Genomic DNA, 21,469 nt, shown 5'->3' on the forward strand with positions numbered 1-21,469 from the left:
AATTTTGTAACTAGCGTCAAAATTTTTTTATTTGCTTAGCTAAACGAACTAGAGGGTTCAGTTCCTGAACCGATTATGTGCCTTTGTAATCTTTACACCACCGCCCATGAGGCATGGGGTGCATAATAAAGAAGGAAATTGGCCTCCAGCCTCAGACGCTAGAATTTATACATAAGAAGTCAAATATCGTTTTCGAGTAAATCACGGAAATGATCTGGTATACCTTTTGTATACGGTGGGAGTAAACATAAAAACTGGAGAGAGAGAGAGAGAGAGAGAGTGAGAGTCAGACAGGCAGACACCAAAAAAGCTGTACACAAAGTCTTATGAAGCGGTAAGGTAGTGTTTGTTATTACATGAATTGTTACTCTGTTTAATATATTGTATATAAATTTTTACTCTAACTCCTTTTTCACTTCTCATTCAATTAACTCCCCCGCCGGAAACGGGATATCTTATGATATTATATCTACCTATATATATACCTGTATAAACATTGAACAACCTGCGAGACATAAGCTGTAAAAAAAAATCGTTGACCAACAATGTGCATACCCCATTTTTAGTTTAGATTACTTGACTAAACATTAGGCTCCGTATGTCAGGCTAAGTATTTGGATAGGCAAGTTAACACATGGTTTGTTTAGGTTAGGTTTCGCTAGGTTAGATAACATAGGAAATGTTTCACTAGGTTCAGTAGCATACAAAATTTAGCAAAGTTTGTGTTATCGGGGCTGCATATGTAACGTCAAGCTCTAATCAATAAAAACTAATACGGGCACAACTTGTACATAGGTATTTGAGAGCCGTTTCCTGATGGGATGCACAGTATGAGATTACGATACCCTACATTTACATAGTATTGTGACGCTAGCAGCAGACGATACAGTAATCGATTAGAAAACATATGCTTCACACGCGGTCAACATACGGGATAGGCTATGTCCTTCAAAAAGGGCTTGTACTGTATATAGAATAGTTTACCAGGTATAAATTATTAAACAATACCGTAAACATCAATAAAACAAATATATGTATTTCTTTCAATCTACTTACAATATTATCTACGCCGCCGGCAATCGCCCAGTCATCAAACCACTTCAATTTGTTTCACAAATCAGATGCTGCTTGAAATCCTTCTTATATACACACTTCCTATGCTCCAACTACCTCTATATAAAGCATAAAAACTCCCTATACTACAGCTATCGCGATTCAACGTGGAATGTAATGGAGGCGATGTTGCTCTCTGCTCAACTGCGTTTCCGCATCACTATTGCTGTCGCCTCACCCACCGCGGACTGACTAGACCTGTACTGAACTGGTCCACCCACAATCTTCCCTCCTCACTCCTCACTTCAACTTCGCACGGTGCTTACCTAACAATGTCTATGGGGGAGCGAGAGAGGTCTAGCTCTTTATACCGCATCTGCTAGCTATGCTGAAACTATTCTGGCGTTCAAATTCTGTGTTGAATCTGGCCTTGAAGTTGTGGATGGAGCTGGCTTCCACAACTTCTATCAGTGCATTCCATTTGGTGACTACACGTACAGGGTATGAGTGTTTCCTTACATTCCTACAGCTCATTTGCGTTTCCAACTTCCACCTGTGTCTTCTTGTCCTCTCTCTCAATTTGCACATGTTATCCTTGCCCCCTTATCTATTCCCCCTCATTATCTTGTACGTTGTGATCATATCCCCCTCTGTTCCCTCTGTCCTCTAGAGTTGAGATTTAATTCCACTGTGGTTTAGGTCTTGATTTAGGTTTCTAAACAATGTTCTTATATGTGCCAGCGTCCCATATGCTTCCGATGGTATCCTGTTTATGTGTGTCTCCGGTGTTAGTATTGGAACTATATCTACTCCTATGATGATTCATCGTCGGGTCTAGTCAGTAGCTGAAGGGCTACTTAACCTATCAGTGATTTCGGGGAAGTGAGGTGTAGTTTTTTATACCCCCCACCTGCTAGCCTTGCTGTACCTGTTGCATTACAGAGGAACTTCCGAATTTCTAATTCCTTGCCGAATCTGGCCTTAAAGTTGTGGATGGAGGTGGTTTCTACAACTTTAGTGCATTCCATTTGTTGACCATCCATGCTGGGTGCAGGTAGTTCATTTCATTCCTTTGGCTCATTTACGTTTCCAGCTTCTGCCTATGCCCTTTTGTCCTATGTTTTCTCACCTTAAAGAGGCTGTCCTTCTCCACCTTGTTAATTACCCTCAGTACGTTATATGTTGCAGTCATGTTCCCTATGTTTCTTCTCTCCTCCAGGTCTGTCAGGTCTGGTTCTCTTAATCTGTCTTCATGCTTAGCCCACTTTGCTCTGGCACTTATCTTGTTGCCAACCTTCATGGTTTATTAAATTTAGGTATTAGGTTTCAAAAGGTGCGAATTCCAGGACGGTGCTGCGTATTCCAGTGTTAGTCAAATAAAGGGTGTGCAGATTGCCTTAAAGAAACTTTGGTGTAGGTTTCTGAACAGCTTTCTAATGCTTGTCAGCATCTCATATGCTGCCGATGTTACCCTGTTTAAATGTGTCTCACGAGATAGTATTGGAGTTATATCTACTTTCAAATACTTTTCTATCTTTCACCCCTGAAGTTGCCTTCCACTCATGGTGTAGATACTTCCTGGTCTCCTTTCTCCCTTTCCCATATTCATTACCTTACACTTGTTAGGACTGAATTCTAGCATCCTTTAGTCTGCCCACGCCTGGAGTTTGTCAAGGTCATCCTGAAACTTTCTGCAGTCCACCTCGGAGTTTACATTGCTCATTAACTTTGCAGCATATGCAAACATTGACATGGATGAGCTCATTATCTGTGCTAGATCACTTTCTCTGACTATGGGTAAGGAAGTGCCTTACCCAGTTTAGTGGCTTCCCAATTATCCCTGATTGCTTCTCTATCTTGTACAAGGTAGGACGATTCTACAATAAGGTAAGGCTACTCAGTAAGTTGAGGCTACTCCGGAGATAGAATTGGAAATTATACGTGGGTGACTCAGTAAGATTAGGCTACTACAGTAAGGTGAGGCGACTTGTGCTTACGTTATGTATAATGCCCTCTCAGCCATGATTATGGAAAGTGTTATGAGGGATTTAGTGGAATTATGTGGTGTTCTGAGGACTGAGGTGAACACTGTGTGTAGGGAACTTAGGCAGACGAAGCAACATGTTTGCGCTCAAGAGGAAGCGAGGCGCCATAGGAAATCTTGGAGTGTCCCGAAGGACAAGGAACTGGCAACACTCGTGGTGAATCTTTGGTACAGTTTTTCATTAAATCCTAACACATGCTGGAACCGCACCCAACATGTGTCATGCTCTCCCATGCATGAGGGACCACTGCCCCCCCCCCCTCTCTCTCACACACACACACACTGTGTGAATTAAAACAGCCCATCCTCCTGTTTTGCCAGTACTTATAGTAACGATGAAGACCATAGTACATATACCGACATACAACGCAATTAGAAAGTAGAAATCGGTACCCTAAACTAATCTAACCAAACCTTCAAAACCTTCATAATACACGTTATCTGAGGCCTAATATAGTACATATGTGTATTATACTAGACCTAGGAATATTAAAGTTAGTTTTTTAGCTTAATTTTTTCGGACTATAAAGTAAATAGTACGAAATTCTACTATCTAATTGCTTAGTACGTTAATGTTTGTACTATGGTGCACATATTTACAAAAACTATCTAAACAGTATCTATTGAATTTCTATCAATTGAATTTCTGTATCAATTGAATGTCTGTATTTCTGAATTTGTCCAAAATCAATAGTACAGATTTCTACTTTCTAATTGCGTTGTACATTGATATATATGTACTATGGTCCTTGTCATTACAGTAAGTACCACCAAAACAGGAGGATTGGCGGGTATCCTGTCGTACCCCATATATTATATATATATATATATATATATATATATATATATATATATATATATATATGCATATATATATATATATATATATATGTATATATATATATATATATATATATATATATATATATATATATACATATATATATATATATATATATATATATATATATATATATATATATATATATATATATGAAATTTGTTGGTTAAACTATATAGCTAGAAGTAGCTGGCGGGCAGTGCCAAAAAATTGTCTTGGGAGTCAAAATGTGACCTTGGCATGCTATTCCTTCTTGAATTCTGGCGACCTCCAGAATTCCCTAGACCGTTCCCTCTACAACGTTCTGTGAGACTAGCCCCAAGCTTCTGGCCTCCAACCTTAGACTGACAGAAAAACGAACATTCCCTCTTATAGATAGAAGGGAATGTCTGTTTGTATGTCTGTAATGAGGTTGGAGGCCAGATGTTTGCTGCTAGCCTCTCCCAACTTTGTAGGGTGAACGCTCTGGCCCTATATATGCTGTCTGATATATATATATGATAATTAAAAAAATTTCATTGAACTAAATCATTAAGAAATGGAAGACAAATATATTTGTTAATATAAAATATAACAATATTTTATATTTACACCTGATAGCCACAGACACAAAATATCAATATAGCTAAACCATTGCATAATAGAAAATACTGTATGTGTATGTTACATTTGTGACGTAGTGATACAGTACAACCATGATGAGATAAAGGCATCTCAACCGGAAGTTCTACTAGATTTACTTAGACTGTATAAGAAGGTTGGATCAACAATCCAACATGTACAAAATACCCGCCACACCCAGGTGTAGATAGTGAGATATTTTAGCTCATCATGGTTCAATTGGAAGAGCGTTTGTCCTGATTTGGTACCCCACTGCGTTTGAGAGGCCATCGAGTACATGGATACTCCTGCACCTCACAGTGGTCTGAGGTTTTAGAAAATCTTGCAGCCTATAAGGCCTGAAGAGACACAGTTTAAAATCAAAATGGTCTTCTGGATGCCCTCTACCACCATGCTAAATTTAGTTTAATTCCTTTTAACGGTACCCGAATGCATTCTGAGTACACACAAATTGTAGCATTTATACTGGACAGGGTTCAGATGTCAACGGTACAGGCTTGTAGTCAATTGTGTTCTGTTCATTCACCTTCGTATCTGTAAGTCAATTATTGCCGGCTTTCCAGCTGTCAGGTAATTCTCCACTTTTCAATGAAACATTGTAGGTTATTGAAAGAGATTTACTGTGTGTGTGTGTGTGTGTGTGTGTGTGTGTGTGTGTGTGTGTGTGTGTGTGTGTGTGTGTGTGTGTGTGTGTGTGTGTGTGTGCACAGGCATACTGGGGAAACCGAGAACCGGTATAGCAAAAATGGTGGACGAAATCTGGTTAGGTCACCGGTTCAAATGTAGGGGTTACTACATTGTTTCTCAAGAATAATTATACTTGTTGTTTAATACATAAACAATCACCAAGTCGGATATCCATAGACATTGGGAAGCGACAGTTAACTGATTTTTTTGTATTGTTAGATACATATGTTTCGTGATACTCGGTAGTAAAATCGTATGGCGAATATCATGAACATTCTCAGTACCGCAACTGAACAAAGTCTGGCAATTTTATTGATATCTAACAGACATATGCTCAATAATTTGTAATTGGAAGTGTCTACCAGGCATGAAAAATAAATAATGTCACAAATCATTGCAAAGTTACTTGTAAAATTCCAACCCTCCTGCATTATCTTTTCAATAATAAACATTAATTCATCAAATGATAGAATTGTGGTAACTGTAAAGTATTACATATTTCCTGCTCCCCCTCCCACGATGCATGTTCTGGAACATAGAGCTGAGAGGGCTCTCATTTTGCCCTGGAAGGAAACTACTTAAAATATAAAAAAATTATATTCCTCCTGCACTTGTTAAATGGTATTGATAACACTGCCTTGTGGTAGGAGGGGTGAGGCCTACCCTCTCCTCCTCATGGGTACCCTGAGTCACTGTAAGGATGGTGGTAACACACACACCCATACATGTAATACTTGGCACACACTTGGCACTGAGCCATCTAACCGGTTCCAGTACCTGGTTCCAGATACCAAAATCCCACCACGGAGAAATAAATATACTGCCTCACGTTCATTACCTCCATAATAGAATCCTCTATAAACATATGGTATTACTGGCTGATCTCCTCAGTGCTTCCTTTAAGATTTTTGCAGAATTTTAGATAGAAGATTGGTTTTGTTTATATTAAAAGAATTAAAAAGTACTCCAAGACAGCTGCAGCAGAGCCCTGCACAAAATGTCGTGGAGTCTTCAGTCTCTTAACCACGTGGCCATCTTAACACCGTGCAATTAATTCTTAAGTTCTTCTTATTCGTTATAATTTATCAAACGCACACAGAGTTAACTGGAGAGATACAGTATTAGGAGCAGCATCATATATAACTTTAACAAACTTAACATGATTAACTGTATAGCCGATAATGGATGGTCTGAAAAAAATGAAAACGTATTTTCGTTTTACAATATATTCATGAAAATGTATATATTAATCAATGGTTTCTTTGCATAGACATATGGACAAGATCAACTAGTTTAAGTTATAGACCACCTAGATATTTCTAGGCCCCCCCCCCCCCCAGTATTGATTGGACCCCTCCCCCAGAAAAAAAATCTTGCACGCATGCGAGATCTTTGAAGCCTCTTTAAAGTTACCTCTGAAGTTTTTGTGATGAGATCCGCCATTGTCGCTAATTACAAAGGCAACATGCTTTAGTTATGAAGAATAGTTCTAAACTAGTTTAGGTTACGGTGTCATAGTTTATCAAAATAGTATTGGAGCTAAATTAATTTTCGATTATTTTTTTTTGTTTTCATTCATGCTGTTTGGTAATTCTATATGTATCTTTATCAATCTGACAGTGTATAGTTGTATCTTTTTGTCTGTAACCAGCTTAAGCCCATACATGGTGCCTTGTAACAACATGTGTAGCCTAGCCTCCATTGTGTCAATACATAAATGTATGACTTGCTCTGTTATTAAGCTTGTCAGTATGTATTTAGTGTGACTATATATATATGTGTGTGTAAGTTGCATGTAACTGCATCACTTAATCCGAACATATGTTTGGATATCTGTAAATTATATAATTTCAGCAATGAATTCGAACATATGTATGTTTATGTGAATAAATTACATAACTACGCTGACTGAACATGTGTATGTCTGAATGTATATCAGTAAGTTGCATAATTTCATACATGAATTCGAACATATGTGTCTATATATATATATATGGCTCACATTTCATCACCGCCATTACATATGTGACTGTATATCACTTATTTGTAACACAACAATCTGTAAATAAGTAAATAATTACATCACTGCATTTACTAAATATACTAATACATACATTTATGTCAATAAGTAGTTGTATTAACGTATGACTGTAATACTACAACTGTATCAGCATATATTGAAATCACTGTATTAGTGTAGAGCTGCACCCCTGTATTAGTGTATAACTGTATATAGTGTATCACTGTATAACTACATCACAATGTACGTGTATGTGCATCACTGTGTATGTATTAATATTGGCTGAGTACATACCGTATCACTGCAAACCTGTATCGCTATCACTGTACATCTGCATCACTGTATAACCATGTTCATTACTGTATTAATACATAAATGTACCACTGCAAAAGTTCATCATCGTATCAAGAGGCTGTACGTATACATATACATAGACCGCTTCACAAAAGGACTATATACTGCAAGCCAGGCTGACAATACTGCCTCGCTATAGGCTACATATAGTTATGGAGGCCTATATATCATGCTGTAACTGCAGTGATGCTGTAAGAGTTGTAATATAGGCCCACCTATCGCATATGGGCGCTGCAGCTGCACAGGGCGTGTCACTGGCCAGCCTCCGCCTCTACACTTGTATACTTCACTAAACCGCGGACGCACATTCACTGGGTTTCACGTGTGTATGTGTGTGTGTGTGTGTGTATGTGTGTGAGGGAATGTCATGTGTGTGTCAGTGTATATGTGTGTGTGTATGTGTGTGTGTGTGTATGTGTAAGTGTGAGCAGAGAATGTGGTTGGCCGTGAGACGGGTGGTACACAAGACTATTGATCTGGGGGGATGCGAACCATGTGTGTGTGTGTGTGAGTGTGTCAGCCAGCCAGCTGCCTGGTCCACGGTTCCTCTGCAGCTGACGTCACTCTCCTGATGAGTTCCATTACTGCACCTCGAGTTTCTTTCACTTCGACACCGCTAATGAAAAACCTTCCCCGATGGTGTCATTTTGGCGTGAATATTTTTTGCATAACCATTTCACAGAGGGGACGATGGTTTCATGCCTAAGAAATCGGTAAAACCGGGGAATATTAAACTAGGAAGACTTTCCTGCCAGTAATTTTAAACAGAAAACGGAACTAGAAAATATTAGAAATAACTCAAATTCCAAGAAAATAAAAGCCAAAAGCAAAGCCGAAAAAGTTTTGAACATGACACTTGAATCCTATGAACTCATTTGAACAATACATTGACCTCTTATAAAGGATAACAGTCCATCAGCTTTATTCTGGCGACAAATACAAAAGAAAACGCTAAATCAAGTACAAAAAAATGGAGCCAATCTGGAACATACTATAAGAAATGACTAAAATTCAAGAATGACAAGACTGAAGCTTAACAAGAACCAAAGTTTGTTAATTATATCAGTGTTGGAAGGGTTTTATGCAGATATAAACTAAATAAATCTATGATTGACAGAAAATGAGAATTGAACGGCAGGGGGATACTCTGGAAATTGTGTCCGAGACAATTACCATCCTTGAAGACAGAGCAAGAAAGTGACAGAGTGCGACAAAAAAAAGTGAGATAGAGAGCGAGAAAGATAGAGTGCTTGCACTAACAACAACCACACTTTAAGAAGTTGCATGGATTATAAACTTAAATCCAAACAAAAACCCAGATTTTGTTTAAAATGTGACGTTTGAATTATATGTAAATTTATTTATTTATTTTACATACAAGAAGGCACATTGGGTTTGTGAGAGTACATAACATTGGTTTTCTTACGTTCTTGCAAAGCCACTAATGCGCATAGCGTTTCGGCCACAATTAAAATAAGATTACATGCAAAGATCTGAGATATATGAAAATTTTCTTCAGCTCGTAGCCATTACACAGTCAAGGTGAAGGAAAGTCCCAATATGTGTATAAATGTATTAACAAAAATAAAATTTCAGATGTAACCTACATCCTTTCTCAAGGTATTGTATACAATGCGCACAATTAACATTGTATACAGCACTTTGAGAAAGGATTCATGTAGATTCATGGACTCGGATGTAGGTTACTTCCGAAAATATGCTTTTTAATACATTTATAGATATATTGGGCATTTCCTTCACCTTCATTCAAGCACGACGGCACTGTAGTATTTTTTTCCAAATTACACAGTCTTTTGCGGCGTACAAGTCTATGAAACAGGTTAGTTGGGGGGGGGGGTGGAGGAGGATCCTCTAATGATAGACTAAAGTAAATATACCTTGACGTGTAAATATTCCATTTTCATTCTTTCGCTTTAAAGAAAACGTATAGCACTAACTCAACCAATATACCATTGAACGTTGCATGATGTTTAAAACAATACCAGCAGACTGTAAAAAAAAATGAGTTTTCGATTAACTCAAAACACGTTTGAGATAATGGTAAATCATTTAGCTTGAACCTCAATAGTAGACTTAAACATTAAAAAGTCAGGCTATAGAAGATTGATAGGCTTCAAGCCAAGCTCTAAACCAATCCTTGAACCTTTACATGCTACACACAAAATCCTTCCTCAAAATCTAAGTGTTTGTTGCAGAAATCATTGATGATCATGTCTGCAAACTGGTCGACCAGGATGAACCCAAGATGAGTGATATCTTTGCACTTCCAGTAGTAGAACTGGGAAGTTTCCCTGTTTGGGTTCTGGGTACACTCACGGGAGTAGGCGACAGAGTGCTGACCCAGACGACCACAACAGTCCAATACAACTCTTGTAGGACCATCTTGGTGATCAAGTCTTAGTTTATATGGTTGTCCATGACCTGGGATGTATTTCGATCTCGAGTCCTCTGAGAAGTATTGGAAACGAGATAATTTTTGTATCATAAACATATGAATGAGTCCTATTGGCCTTCAGAAGTCCTATTGGTCCATTTGGGGCCAATACCCATCCCGTGGGCGGTGGTGGACCCCATACTCATCCCGTGGGCGGTGGTGGACCCCATACTCATTCCGTGGGCGGTGGTGGACCCCCATACTCATCCCGTGAGCGGTGGTGGACCCCATACCTATTCCGTGGGTGGTGGTGAACCCTATACCCATTCCGTAGGTGGTGCTCGACTTCATGTTTCCCCTGGGTGTAGTGGAGCCCATTCCCCTCCCGTGGGCGGTGGTGAACCCCATACCTATTCCGAGGGCGGTACTTGACCCCATACACATCCCGTGGGCGGTGGTGGACCCCATACACATCCCGTGGGTGGTGGTGAACCCGATACACATTCCGTGGGTGGTGCTCGACTTCATGTTTTCCCTGGGTGTAGTGGAGCCCATTCCCATCCCGTGGGCGGTGGTAATCTCACACTGCAATCAAGTTGTTCGGTGATACGAACTGATAAGGGTGTCGTGCATTTAGGCGTACCAGGTTGTGCCTCTGTCTCCCTCCCTGCCTATCTCCTGGTCCACCAGGGGTGTGTACATCCAGATGCGTACACCAGGTACATATGATGGAACCGTCCAGCTACCAGCATCAGTATCTGGACGGTTCCAAGATCAGTGGATGTTAGGGTATGGTCGATTGAATGGTTCCACAGGCTTAGATTGCCTTAGCAATCTGAACTGAATGTTCAAATCAGTGGGAAGCTCTTGCAGTCCCAGCACCCATCATAGAACCATAAAAAAACACAAACAGTCCAGCTGGGACCAACCACTAGTAGAAAAAAATAGCTGATGCCATGCTCAGCGCTGCAACATCAGACAAGGAGAAAGCCCGCCTCAGAGCAGTGCGTGCCCCCCATGCAGGAGACTTCCTCCTGGCAGTACCCATGTCAGCAATGGGCACGCGCCTAGATCCAGAATCCCTTCGTGTAGCAGTGGCCCTCTGCCTTGGTGCCCCAATTCACACTGAATACAAGTGTATTTGCAACAGGGTGGAAGCAGACCAATAAGGACTGCATGGGTTGCACTGCAGAAGCACAAAGGGCTGGCATGCAAGACACAACGAGGTCAATGACATCATCAAGAGAAGTCTCGCCTCAGCTCAGTGCCCAGCGGTGAGAGAACCACGCATCTTAGGGGACTAAAACCATGATTTCCCCGCACTTCGCCCGGATGGCATCACCATACACTCCTGGAAAGGGGACAAACAGTTGGTGTGGGACCACACATGTGTATCCACCCTGGCTGACACCTATGTACACTTCGGTGCTGATCAAGCAGGTGGGGCGGCCAACCACAGGGAAATAGCAAAATCAGTCAAATACAGGCGATTGGAAGGTCGATACACCTTTGTTCCCATAGCGTCTGAGACGCATGGCCCCTGGGGCAAGAGTGCCTTGGGATTTCTCAAGGAATTAGGCTCCAAGCTCATTCACGTCACCAGAGACCCAAGAGCTGCCAGTTTTTTGTTTCAGCGCCTCAGTGTGGCGATCCAGAGGGGAAACGCCTGCTGCATCCTCGGTTCCTGTCCGGAAGCGGATGAGCTTCAAGAGATCCACAACCTTTGAGCACTCTTTGCATCAACCAATGTACATCTTGTAACCTTTAAGTATATACAATAAAGCAAAAAAAAAAATCATAAGGAATGGGGTGGTAGGAGAAAAGCACACAAAAACTGTATTGGAGGGGACCTAAACATTCCCTCTAATGCGTTATGTGTGGTTTCCTCCGAGGCTAAGGGTCCCCCTTCTTCCAGCCAGAGGTGGTATTCCTTCCTTATATATATATATATATATATATATATATATATATATATATATATATATATATATATATATATAAATATATATATATGTCGTACCTAATAGCCAGAACGCACTTCTCAGCCTACTATGCAAGGCCCGATTTGCCTAATAAGCCAAGTTTTCATGAATTAATATATTTTCTCTAATTTTTTGCTTATGAAATGATAAAGCTACCCATTTCATTATGTATGAGGTCAATTTTTTTTTTATTGGAGTTAAAATTGACGTAGATATATGACCGAACCTAACCAACTCTACCTAACCTATCTTTATAGGTTAGGTTAGGTTAGGTAGCTGAAAAAGTTAGGTTAGGTTAGGTTAGGTAGGTTACGTAGTCGAAAAACAACTATTTCATGAAAACTTGGCTTATTAGGCAAATTGGGCCTTGCATAGTAGGCTGAGAAGTGCGTTCTGGCTACTAGGTACGACATATATATATATATATATATATATATATATATATATATATATATATATATATATATATATATATATATATATATATATATATATATATATATATATATATATATATATATATTGTACCTAGTAGCCTTCACTATGCAAGGCCCGATTTGCCTAATAAGCCAAGTTTTCCTGAATACATATATTTTTCTAATTTTTTTCTTATAAAATTATAAAGCTATCCATTTCATTATGTTTGAGTTCATTTGAGTTAAAACTAACGTAGATATATAACCGAACCTAACCAACCCTACCTAACCTAACCTAACCTAAACTAACATAACTAAGTCAATAATTTATGTTCTTAATATAATATAATAATAATATTACAAATAAACCAATTGGAAACAATTTATTGAAAATAAAGAAAATCACTCGGCCTATTAGGCAAATCGGGCCTTGCATAGTAGGCCGAGAAGTGCGTTCTGGCTACTATGTACGACATTAGCATTAATTACAATTATAAGAGGTCAGGCATCATAACATCTATGACTCGATATTGTTGTGTCAAAGCCCCGCGCACACACTGATTACGTCGCAGGTCATGCAGCCACGCCATTCTTTTATCACTATTATATCCTATAATATTTAATTATCCATAAATTGACAAATTTAAATGGTTAAAAAGTTTACATTTTGGATAGAATAAAGTTGCAGCAGAATGTCATAATCAGGGTTGATGTGCTGTTCACGGTAGATGTTGTTGTTGTTGTGTTGATTTAGGGGCGACGACGATCGTGGGAACGGTAGATGTTATTATTAAGTGTTGGAACATTTGGCTGATCCCTTGCTGTAATTGGCTGTCGTGGCGAATGTCAACAAAGTGTTTCTACCAATGAAATACAAGCTCGAGAATTGCTTCCTTTAGCACAACACTCGGCCTTTATGGGCTGCTGTTCGCCTGTTGATAGTGCAATGTTTTGACAACAGATGACACCACCTGTATCTTACGTGTTGGCCTATTGATAGTTTAATTTTATTCCAACAGATGGCATCAGCTGTACCTTATGGGCTGCTGCTAGCCTCACAGATGACGTCACAAGTCAAGTAGCCAAGCCATTCTTTTATCACTGTTATATCCAACAATATAAACTATTATTAACTTGACAAATTTAAATGGCTGAAAAGTTCACATTTTGGGCAGATTAAAGTTGTAAGAAAATATCATAAGCGGGGTTGGTGTGCTGTACATGGGAGATGTAATTATTAAGGCTTGGTGCATTTGGCTGATCCCTTGCTGTGATTGGCTGTCAGGGAATGTCAACAAAGAGTGTCTACCAATGAGGTACAAGCTCGGGGAAGGGTTCCTTCAGCACAACACTCGGCCTTTATGGGCTGCTGTTCGCCTGTTGATAGTGCAATGTTTTGCCAATAGATGTCACCACCTGTATTTTATATACCGTTTGTTAAGGGTGTAACTTAATGCCAACAGATGGCATCAGCTGTACCTTATTGGCTGCTGCTAACCTAACCTATTGATAGTGCATTTTTATGCAGATAGATGGCATCAGCTGTATTATTTACCTCCGAATTCCCATTAAACACCGATGTACAAACACCATAGCTGTGCTTTATTCATTCTTGTGGATATCATCGTATTGCAACCTTTTACAATTAATTATTGAAGAATACCTCTCCCAATACATTTGGTGAGTATTTTTTGACATTTGCTTTAATACAAATTACAAAGCTATATAACGTGAATATTAATAATGATTTATACAGTTTGGACCGACTGATGGCCTCTTGGGACCCATTCCTCAACTGATAGTTGTAAACTATCTGAAAACCCAAAACCTCCATACAAGACGAGTTTGAATATATATCTTCACTGCGTGATCCCTCCCCCCCCCCCATGTGACCCTCTCCAAGCCCCTTCGTCCTCCCCCTTAATATGACTTAGTAGGCACTATTAAGTCACTTTTTAACATACATATTGGTAGTTCGTATTTTTTTATGTTAGATTAGGGTTTGTGCGTTGTTACGTCTAGACTAATTTAGGTTAGAACTGTAGATTAGGTTAGGACGGGTTAGGTTAGACGGTTTAGTTATGTTTATTTTGTAGTTCTTTTTACATATGATAATATTAGACACAGGTGGTTGACTGTATAAAATTGTATTAACCGTATAAAATGGCAAAATATAACTTACAACGCTACTATTATTTACAAAAATGACACGATATTCATGTGTAACTTATAAAGGGTCAAACCATTCACGATAATAGGCTGTAATTTTTAAACAATTAGCATAATTATTCCAGCCCATCCTCCTGAAATGAAAGTACTCATGGTAACTATTTGGTCAAAAGTACCAATTCTTGGAGCACCAGAAAGTTAACTTTTGTATTATTTGGTGGGATGTAGTTTATCTAAAGTTGACTATGGATACGGCTGTCCTAGCAATCCTAGGCCTAATATAGTATATATATATGCTTTACTAGGCCTAGGAATATTTAAGTTTGGTTTTAGCTTTAGTTTTTCAGCCTCTAAAATTAATAGTACAACAATGGCTTACAGGTGGTCCATCACTACAATTTGGTTCTTTCGATCAAATAGCTACAAGCACTATAGTTTCAGGATGATGGGTTGAATTATTCTCGCACATTATTATTATTTGAATTAAAATAAATAAAGAATTAAATCACAAATGTTGAAGAAATGACCAGCACTTTATTCGTAATTATATATTAACCACAATTATAAACAACCTATTCAAATGGTCAGGATTCAAATGATTGTTGTATGTTGTTGGGATTAAGGCCTCTCGACCTCTGTAAGGTTATTAAAGCCACCACAATTACTTAATGAATATTAAGTATTCTTCAGGACTGACCATAGTCCAAAACTAAAATATATTCTCAATGTATATACTCCGAGATTCAAGGTCTACCTGTCGGTATATGTATATACATTGTCAATTCATGTGATATTTAAACATCTTAATGATTTAATTATTTGTTAAATTACTGTATATAATAAAATACGAATACATTTGAGTCCAATTTTCGAAGATTAAATAAATAATGTCATTTAGATATATGCAAAAGGCTATACAAATTAGAAATTCTCATCTATGGCAGAATATGAATGAACTTTACATGTGTATATACTAATAGTCAGGTGGCGTGCTCAGTGAACCTCATCATTCTCCCAAGTTTGTGTCGAAGTCACGTCTTTGTGAATCAAACTTTCGCTTATACTGTATTTCTTGAGAATGTGTATATCCATGAAAGCATCTTTTTTATAGACAAGCTCCAGAGATATTGAGATGTTTGTTACAAAAGTCATTGATGATCATATCGGCATACTGGTCGACCAGGATGTAACCAACATGACCTAAGTCTTGACACTTCCAGTAGAAGTATGGAGGGGTTTGCATTTCGGGGTTCTTGATACAGTGGTGGGCGTAGTCGGTGGAGAGAGGCCTCGTGCTGTCCCAGATGATCACGCCCGTCCCTGACAACTCCTGCACCGCGATCTTGTTGTACAGGACATAGTTCCTGATGCTTTTGACCGCTTCCGTAGAGTTGATTACATAGGTTTTCTGAAATATTTACCATAGATAATGATCCATCTTTGAGGGGTGTGACTGTATGTTTGTGTGCGTGTATGTCTGGTTTCTCTCAAATTCATTATATATATATATATATATATATATATATATATATATATATATATACAACCAGTGGCACATGAGAGCCATCTTGGGCTCTATCAACAGTTAGTAACTTGCAGATTGCATCCTAGGGAAGGTCGGTCGTTGGCTCTGCAAGCCTAACAGACTTCCTGCTCCCTGACGTTTGGAAACCATATATTACTATTGCAGTTTATTATTATATGTCTGTGACACATGGCGTACAATAAATATATATTAAATATTTAAAATCAAGCTTCGGAGACAAGCTACCTTGGCTCGATTGAAAACGGCTGGGAGTCTGAACAGGAGCACTGGAAGGATGAACCTTTGACTAGTGTATCCACAAGTTGTCATAAGAGATTAGGAATGAAGTCTGGCACCAAACATTACCTTGAGGTCGTCGAGCAGCTTGAAAACGACGGTTGTTCTGCTGGAGAGTCGTGTCAGGTGTGGTCTTAAGCTCTTGATATGCTCTCTGTATCTGGCCGCCGCTGCCTCTGTTCCATTCTTGGCATAGAGTTTCTGTGTCTTCACCATCCAGTGTAAGGCGCCACCTGTCAACGAGAGAGGTCGTCATGATCAATATCGGGGAGCATCTCCTGTTGTTATATACCTCTTTGTGGTGCTCCTTGGGTTACGCTAATAGTGGAGGCAACTCTAGCTCAAATTATAACATACCCCCAAAATAATTTGCGCTGAATAATCTAACCGGTTCCAGTTCCCGACTCCAGCCCCAAATCCCAATCACTATCATCTCTGGACATGTCCAAATTTGCAACACAAAAAGTACAGAACACAGCCATTAAGCATCAACTTATCTACCTTCCCAGCTATTACTTTAGTCCTGAAAATAGTCCAGGTATAGTGTATATACAGCGAGTATATGTTATACCGCTCGGTCTCTCGGTACATATATATACAGTATATATAGGAAACTTTATTGTTCATGATTATATGATTTCAAAATGTGACATTAACACATACACAACACGACCATTACAAGTAAAATTAAAAACACATCAAAAGGATACATTAATAAATGACACAGATTCGATCATTGTTACAAGTCAAACGCCTTCTAGGTTCGACTTGTGTCCAAGATGCAGCAGGCATTCCCCCGTCCCATCCCAAATCCTTATCCTGATCCTTTCCTAGTGCTGTAAGTCGAAATGGCTTGGCGCTTTATCCTAATAATTCCTTCCCTCGCCTATGAATTGCGACACTGAGTCGTTGGAACAAGAAGTTTTTCGCTCTTTATTATTTTGTAACTGATCGATTTGTCGCCCAATTTCCCCACGAACTTCAATGCACATTTTCCCTATGAACCGAGGGTCTCCAAACCGATCGGAACAAGGCTGTAGCAGTGTGGCAGACCTCTGTGTTTGATGGTTTTCTGTGTTTACCCTGAAAGAAGCAGTGCAACCCCATTTCTTTTCTACTATTTCTACCTGGTTATTTTAATGTGGACTCCTCATTTGCGTTGATTATTCTTTTAATAGGTTGATCACCCTCCTACCCAATTTATGTTACGAGTCTAGCAATCTACTGGTGATTGCGTGAAATTTATTTTTAATCCTAATTGTAAACAGTGGCAAGATCACTGACTGTACCAAATATTTGCTAAAAAATTATATCTATCCAGATACGCAGTGCTATGTAGCTTTCCCGGCTTGGTGCCTTCTTTGATAATTAATTTTAATTTATCCAGATACGCACCAAAGAGGGTGAAATACGCCTGCTGCCTCTTACTATACTTGCTATAGACAAATATGGTTGGCTACAAGATGAACTCTAACAACATTACCAAAATGACTAACCGTCATCCCAAGCCGCACTGTGACAAGTCATTCGTTTCCACAAAGTCTATAGAAATAATTATATTAAGAACAAAACCTACCAAAGATGAGTAGGCTAGGAGTGTCTCGGGGACGCCTCTCCCACACCGCCATCTCCTCCGGAAGCACTCTCAGGTAAGGGTCCCAGATATAGGTCATCCGGAAGTTGATATCCTGGTTAAACACTTGAATTCTTCGATGTATAACGGAAAGCCGCACTGTCTTCTCTAGCAGAGCTGTGCCGTGCCATTCCTATGGGGCAAAGGGAGAATAACAGGGTAAGCAAAGAGATGAGTATTAGTACAGCACCTGTGTGACGTTAGTCATTCGCCTCTAGCCGTGGACATCTTCAAGAGGAAACTAGATTGTTTCCTTCAAGGAGTGCCGGACCAACCGGGCTGTGGTGGGCCTGCGGGCTGCTCCAAGCAACAGCCTGGTGGACCAAACTCTCACAAGTCAAGTCGGGCCTCGGGCCGGGCTTGGGGAGTAGAAGAACTCCCAGAACCCCCATCAAGCAGGTATCAACCAGGTATCCACAATATGCTAAGGTCAGGAAATGGGACAGTACGTCACTTTCACAAGCCGCTTACATTTTCTAGTACGACAATTTTTGGCCTTATGTAAAGCATACGAGCGAAAAGCGAAGTTCTTTGTAGGAGGACAGGTTGTATATATGGGGTACCATTTCTGGCTGGATATGTCAGGACCCATAGCTTCGGAGACGAGAATAAATGACAATTGAGGAAGCCATTTTTTTTGACCCTGTGTATGCACTTGGATACTGTCTTCTGCCACCCTCTCTTTGTATGCATAATGTTATAATAGGGAACACAGATTTTGCAGGTTTGTTACCAACGTGAATTGCAGGTTTAATACTCATAACATTCCTAGGGCTTAAACCTTATAAAGATATATATCGTAATCCTTACTTACATCAGTATCTCTCACACGGTACATGAGTCCAGGACTTCTGAAGCGGGTGAGGAAGGAGCCCAAGATGTAGCGGATATGGGAGTCACCAACAAGGACCCAGTGTACCCAGTGGACAGAAGACCAGTTACCACCACCTACTGCGTCTCCTCCAGTTCCCACTCTGTTAAATAAGAGGAAGAAAATATATATACTGTATGCTGGTTAGCATTGTAAATGTGTGGCCACGTCTGTGGTAGAAAATAATAATAATAAAAAAAGTAAGAGAACATAGGATTATACGATGCTGCAGGAAGCCTATTGTCGCGTGTGAGGCTGCTACTTCATGTTCAATAAATCCCTGAACTATATGTTTAACACATCTCTAACCCTGTCCATGGAGGACAGAAGAAAATGTATATATGCTGGTTAGCATTGTAAATGTTTATTATTTGTCTAACCGATGGTAGAAATACTCGAGCAATCTCTGGTATATTATGTTTCCCGGAAACTGGTTCTAGATATGTTCAACCTGATTTTCAAATTAATAGGCATGTTTACCTAATTCTTATTTAAACTACTCTGGAGACCAATTATTCTGATTAGATATGTCATTTGCGCAAATAAAAAACACATTAAAAAAATAAATTATTTTGGGGTTAAAAATGTTTCAAAGAATAATTAAAATTATGAAAAATATATAATTTTTGATATCTCAAATATAATGTATTGGATATACAAAAGTTCATATTGATTAAATTATTATTTTCATATCAGAGTCCTGGAATTTGGATAGAAGAATTTCCCGTAATTAAAGGATTTCTAGTAGACACATTAGTTAGCACAAGCAACACATAAGTAGGCACAAGCAACACATAAGTAGACACAAGCAACACATAAGTAGGCACAAGCAACACATAAGTAGGCACAAGCAACACATAAGTAGGTACAAGCAACACATAAGTAGGTACAAGCAACACATAAGTAGGCACAAGCAACACATAAGTAGGCACAAGCAACACATAAGTAGGCACAAGCAACACATAAGTAGGTACAAGCAACACATAAGTAGGCACAAGCAAACGCATAAACAAACGTCAAAGCACTGACTCACTTGGCCTCGTTGAGCAGGTGTGTGTTAGCGCGTGTTATACACGTGTGAAGAAGGTGAAGAGCACCGCTGAAATTGGTCATCTTGCAACACGTGTTTTCCGCTGTGAGGTTTGGGTGGTATTTGTAGCAGCTTTTTCTGTAGGCTGCATGTGGTGGTGGTGGTGGTGAGTTTTGCTCTTGTGGTAAGTCTTCTGGTAGTCTTGGTGGAGGGACAGGTGGTGGTGGTGGTGAGTTTTGTCCTTGTTTTAAATCTTCTGGTAGTCTTGGTGGAGGGACAGGTGGTGGTGGTGGGTGCACTGTAAGGTGGCCTGATGGTGGAGACAACCACAGGAGAAGAAACAACAGCAGTAACACAGAAACTTGCACCCACAGTAATTGTGTAATTAATACTCTCTTTGTCATCACTACTGCCTGGACCAATCATTATTCGAAAGTTAAACGCTAATCGGCTGCAACTCGCGATCTTCGTGATCTCAAGTGTAATTTGGAAATCTACCACCCTTTCTTCCTCGGGTTGGCAAGGTATATATATATACGTTTCTAATAACCTTATAACCTACCAGAGGACCCATGAACAGATAACAGGACATCATGTCAATTTCGCGAGCCGCTATCATTTGCAAATACAACAGTTTTTGGCCTTATGTAAAGTATATGTCAAAATGCGACGTGCTATAAGGAGGACGGGTTAGGTAATTACCTAAGTGTAGTTACAGGATGAGAGCTACGCAATTATTGTAGGTAATTAGGTATTTGAGCGCGAGTGTATCACAGTCTGTAAGAGTTCCAGAGTGTACCACACAAGATATTGTACTGGGTGGCGCACTCAGGTCTGTTCCTAAAGTGTCTGGCTCACTCCATCACAACCATCAATAAGTGTTGCCATCACTACCCTCCAAACACACTCATCGATCTCACTTATCCGCACACTCAATGCATGGTAATTACTATCGATCACATGTCAAAATTACAGTTGCTTTGGCGAACACCTGTTCTGATAGTTTTAGAATACTATTTACCATCCCCCTGTTCATACCACTAATTAGTTCATTTATTATGCACCACATGCCCATCTTGTGGGCGGTAGTGGAAAGGGTTACAAAGGCACATAATGGCCTCTAATCCACTTGAAAACCTTGATCATATGCCCGCCATTGTGGGTGGAGTAGCCATCACCACCAGGAGCAACGCAGTCTTGCTATATCTTCCACATGCCCCTCATTGGAATGTCACTACCTTCCTCATTACTTCCACCACTGCCTTCAGATTTCTGAAGGCATGAATGAAATGAAATGTTTATTTAATTTGGTGAATGAAATGTTTATTTCCACACTTCCGTGGAAATACCAGTGTTAATAGTGTTCAAAATACTGTGAAGTACCAGTATAGTTTTAAGTCTAGTGCTAATAGGTCCTGTTTGTGACAAATATAAAAATATGTATCTCTATCTATAAAGGCATTGTTATATTTTTAAGTCTTATTTTTATTTTTTCTCAAGTATTTTGTTTAATTTGGACACGTTTAACTTC

At 39.4% G+C, this 21,469-nt stretch overlaps 2 protein-coding genes across 5 annotated transcripts in view; both read right to left on the reverse strand.

Annotated features, from left to right (window-relative positions):
• The window catches only part of LOC123771019 (microtubule-associated protein futsch), a 50,560-nt gene extending 42,448 nt beyond the window's left edge, over positions 1 to 8,112 (reverse strand). Inside the window, exon 1 of one of the 4 annotated variants that reach the window (XM_045763236.2) lies at positions 7,836 to 8,112. The gene's annotated coding sequence lies outside the window, so the exon portion shown is untranslated. Of the gene's footprint in view, positions 1 to 1,056; positions 1,294 to 7,560; positions 7,714 to 7,835 lie in introns of those variants that run through there. The other 3 variants (XM_045763235.2, XM_045763237.2, XM_045763233.2) reach the window with 3 other exon arrangements.
• A 6,432-nt stretch (positions 8,113 to 14,544) lies between these two features.
• On the reverse strand, positions 14,545 to 21,083 carry LOC123771213 (uncharacterized). The gene is made up of 5 exons (XM_045763664.2): positions 19,942 to 21,083; positions 18,852 to 19,011; positions 17,981 to 18,170; positions 16,474 to 16,637; positions 14,545 to 15,990 (listed from the first exon to the last, which is right to left on the reverse strand). Exons 1-5 carry the CDS (start codon positions 20,340 to 20,342, stop codon positions 15,688 to 15,690), a joined length of 1,218 nt encoding a protein of 405 aa, XP_045619620.2. The 5' UTR covers positions 20,343 to 21,083; the 3' UTR covers positions 14,545 to 15,687.
• Between the last annotated feature and the right edge of the window lie 386 nt (positions 21,084 to 21,469).

This window comes from Procambarus clarkii, chromosome 65, assembly GCF_040958095.1.
Source record: "Procambarus clarkii isolate CNS0578487 chromosome 65, FALCON_Pclarkii_2.0, whole genome shotgun sequence".
In the NCBI taxonomy this organism is placed as follows: Eukaryota; Metazoa; Arthropoda; class Malacostraca; order Decapoda; family Cambaridae; genus Procambarus; species Procambarus clarkii.

Bases quoted from the DNA above. Each gene is read 5' to 3' on its own strand.
- LOC123771213 (XM_045763664.2), bottom strand. From the start codon at position 20,342: ATGACAAAGAGAGTATTAATTACACAATTACTGTGGGTGCAAGTTTCT. The intron at 19,012-19,941 runs GTGAGTCAGTGC...CTTATTTAACAG, and splicing joins CACCTGCTCAACGAGGCCAA to AGTGGGAACTGGAGGAGACG. The intron at 16,638-17,980 runs GTAGGTTTTGTT...TCTCGTTGACAG, and splicing joins TCCTAGCCTACTCATCTTTG to GTGGCGCCTTACACTGGATG.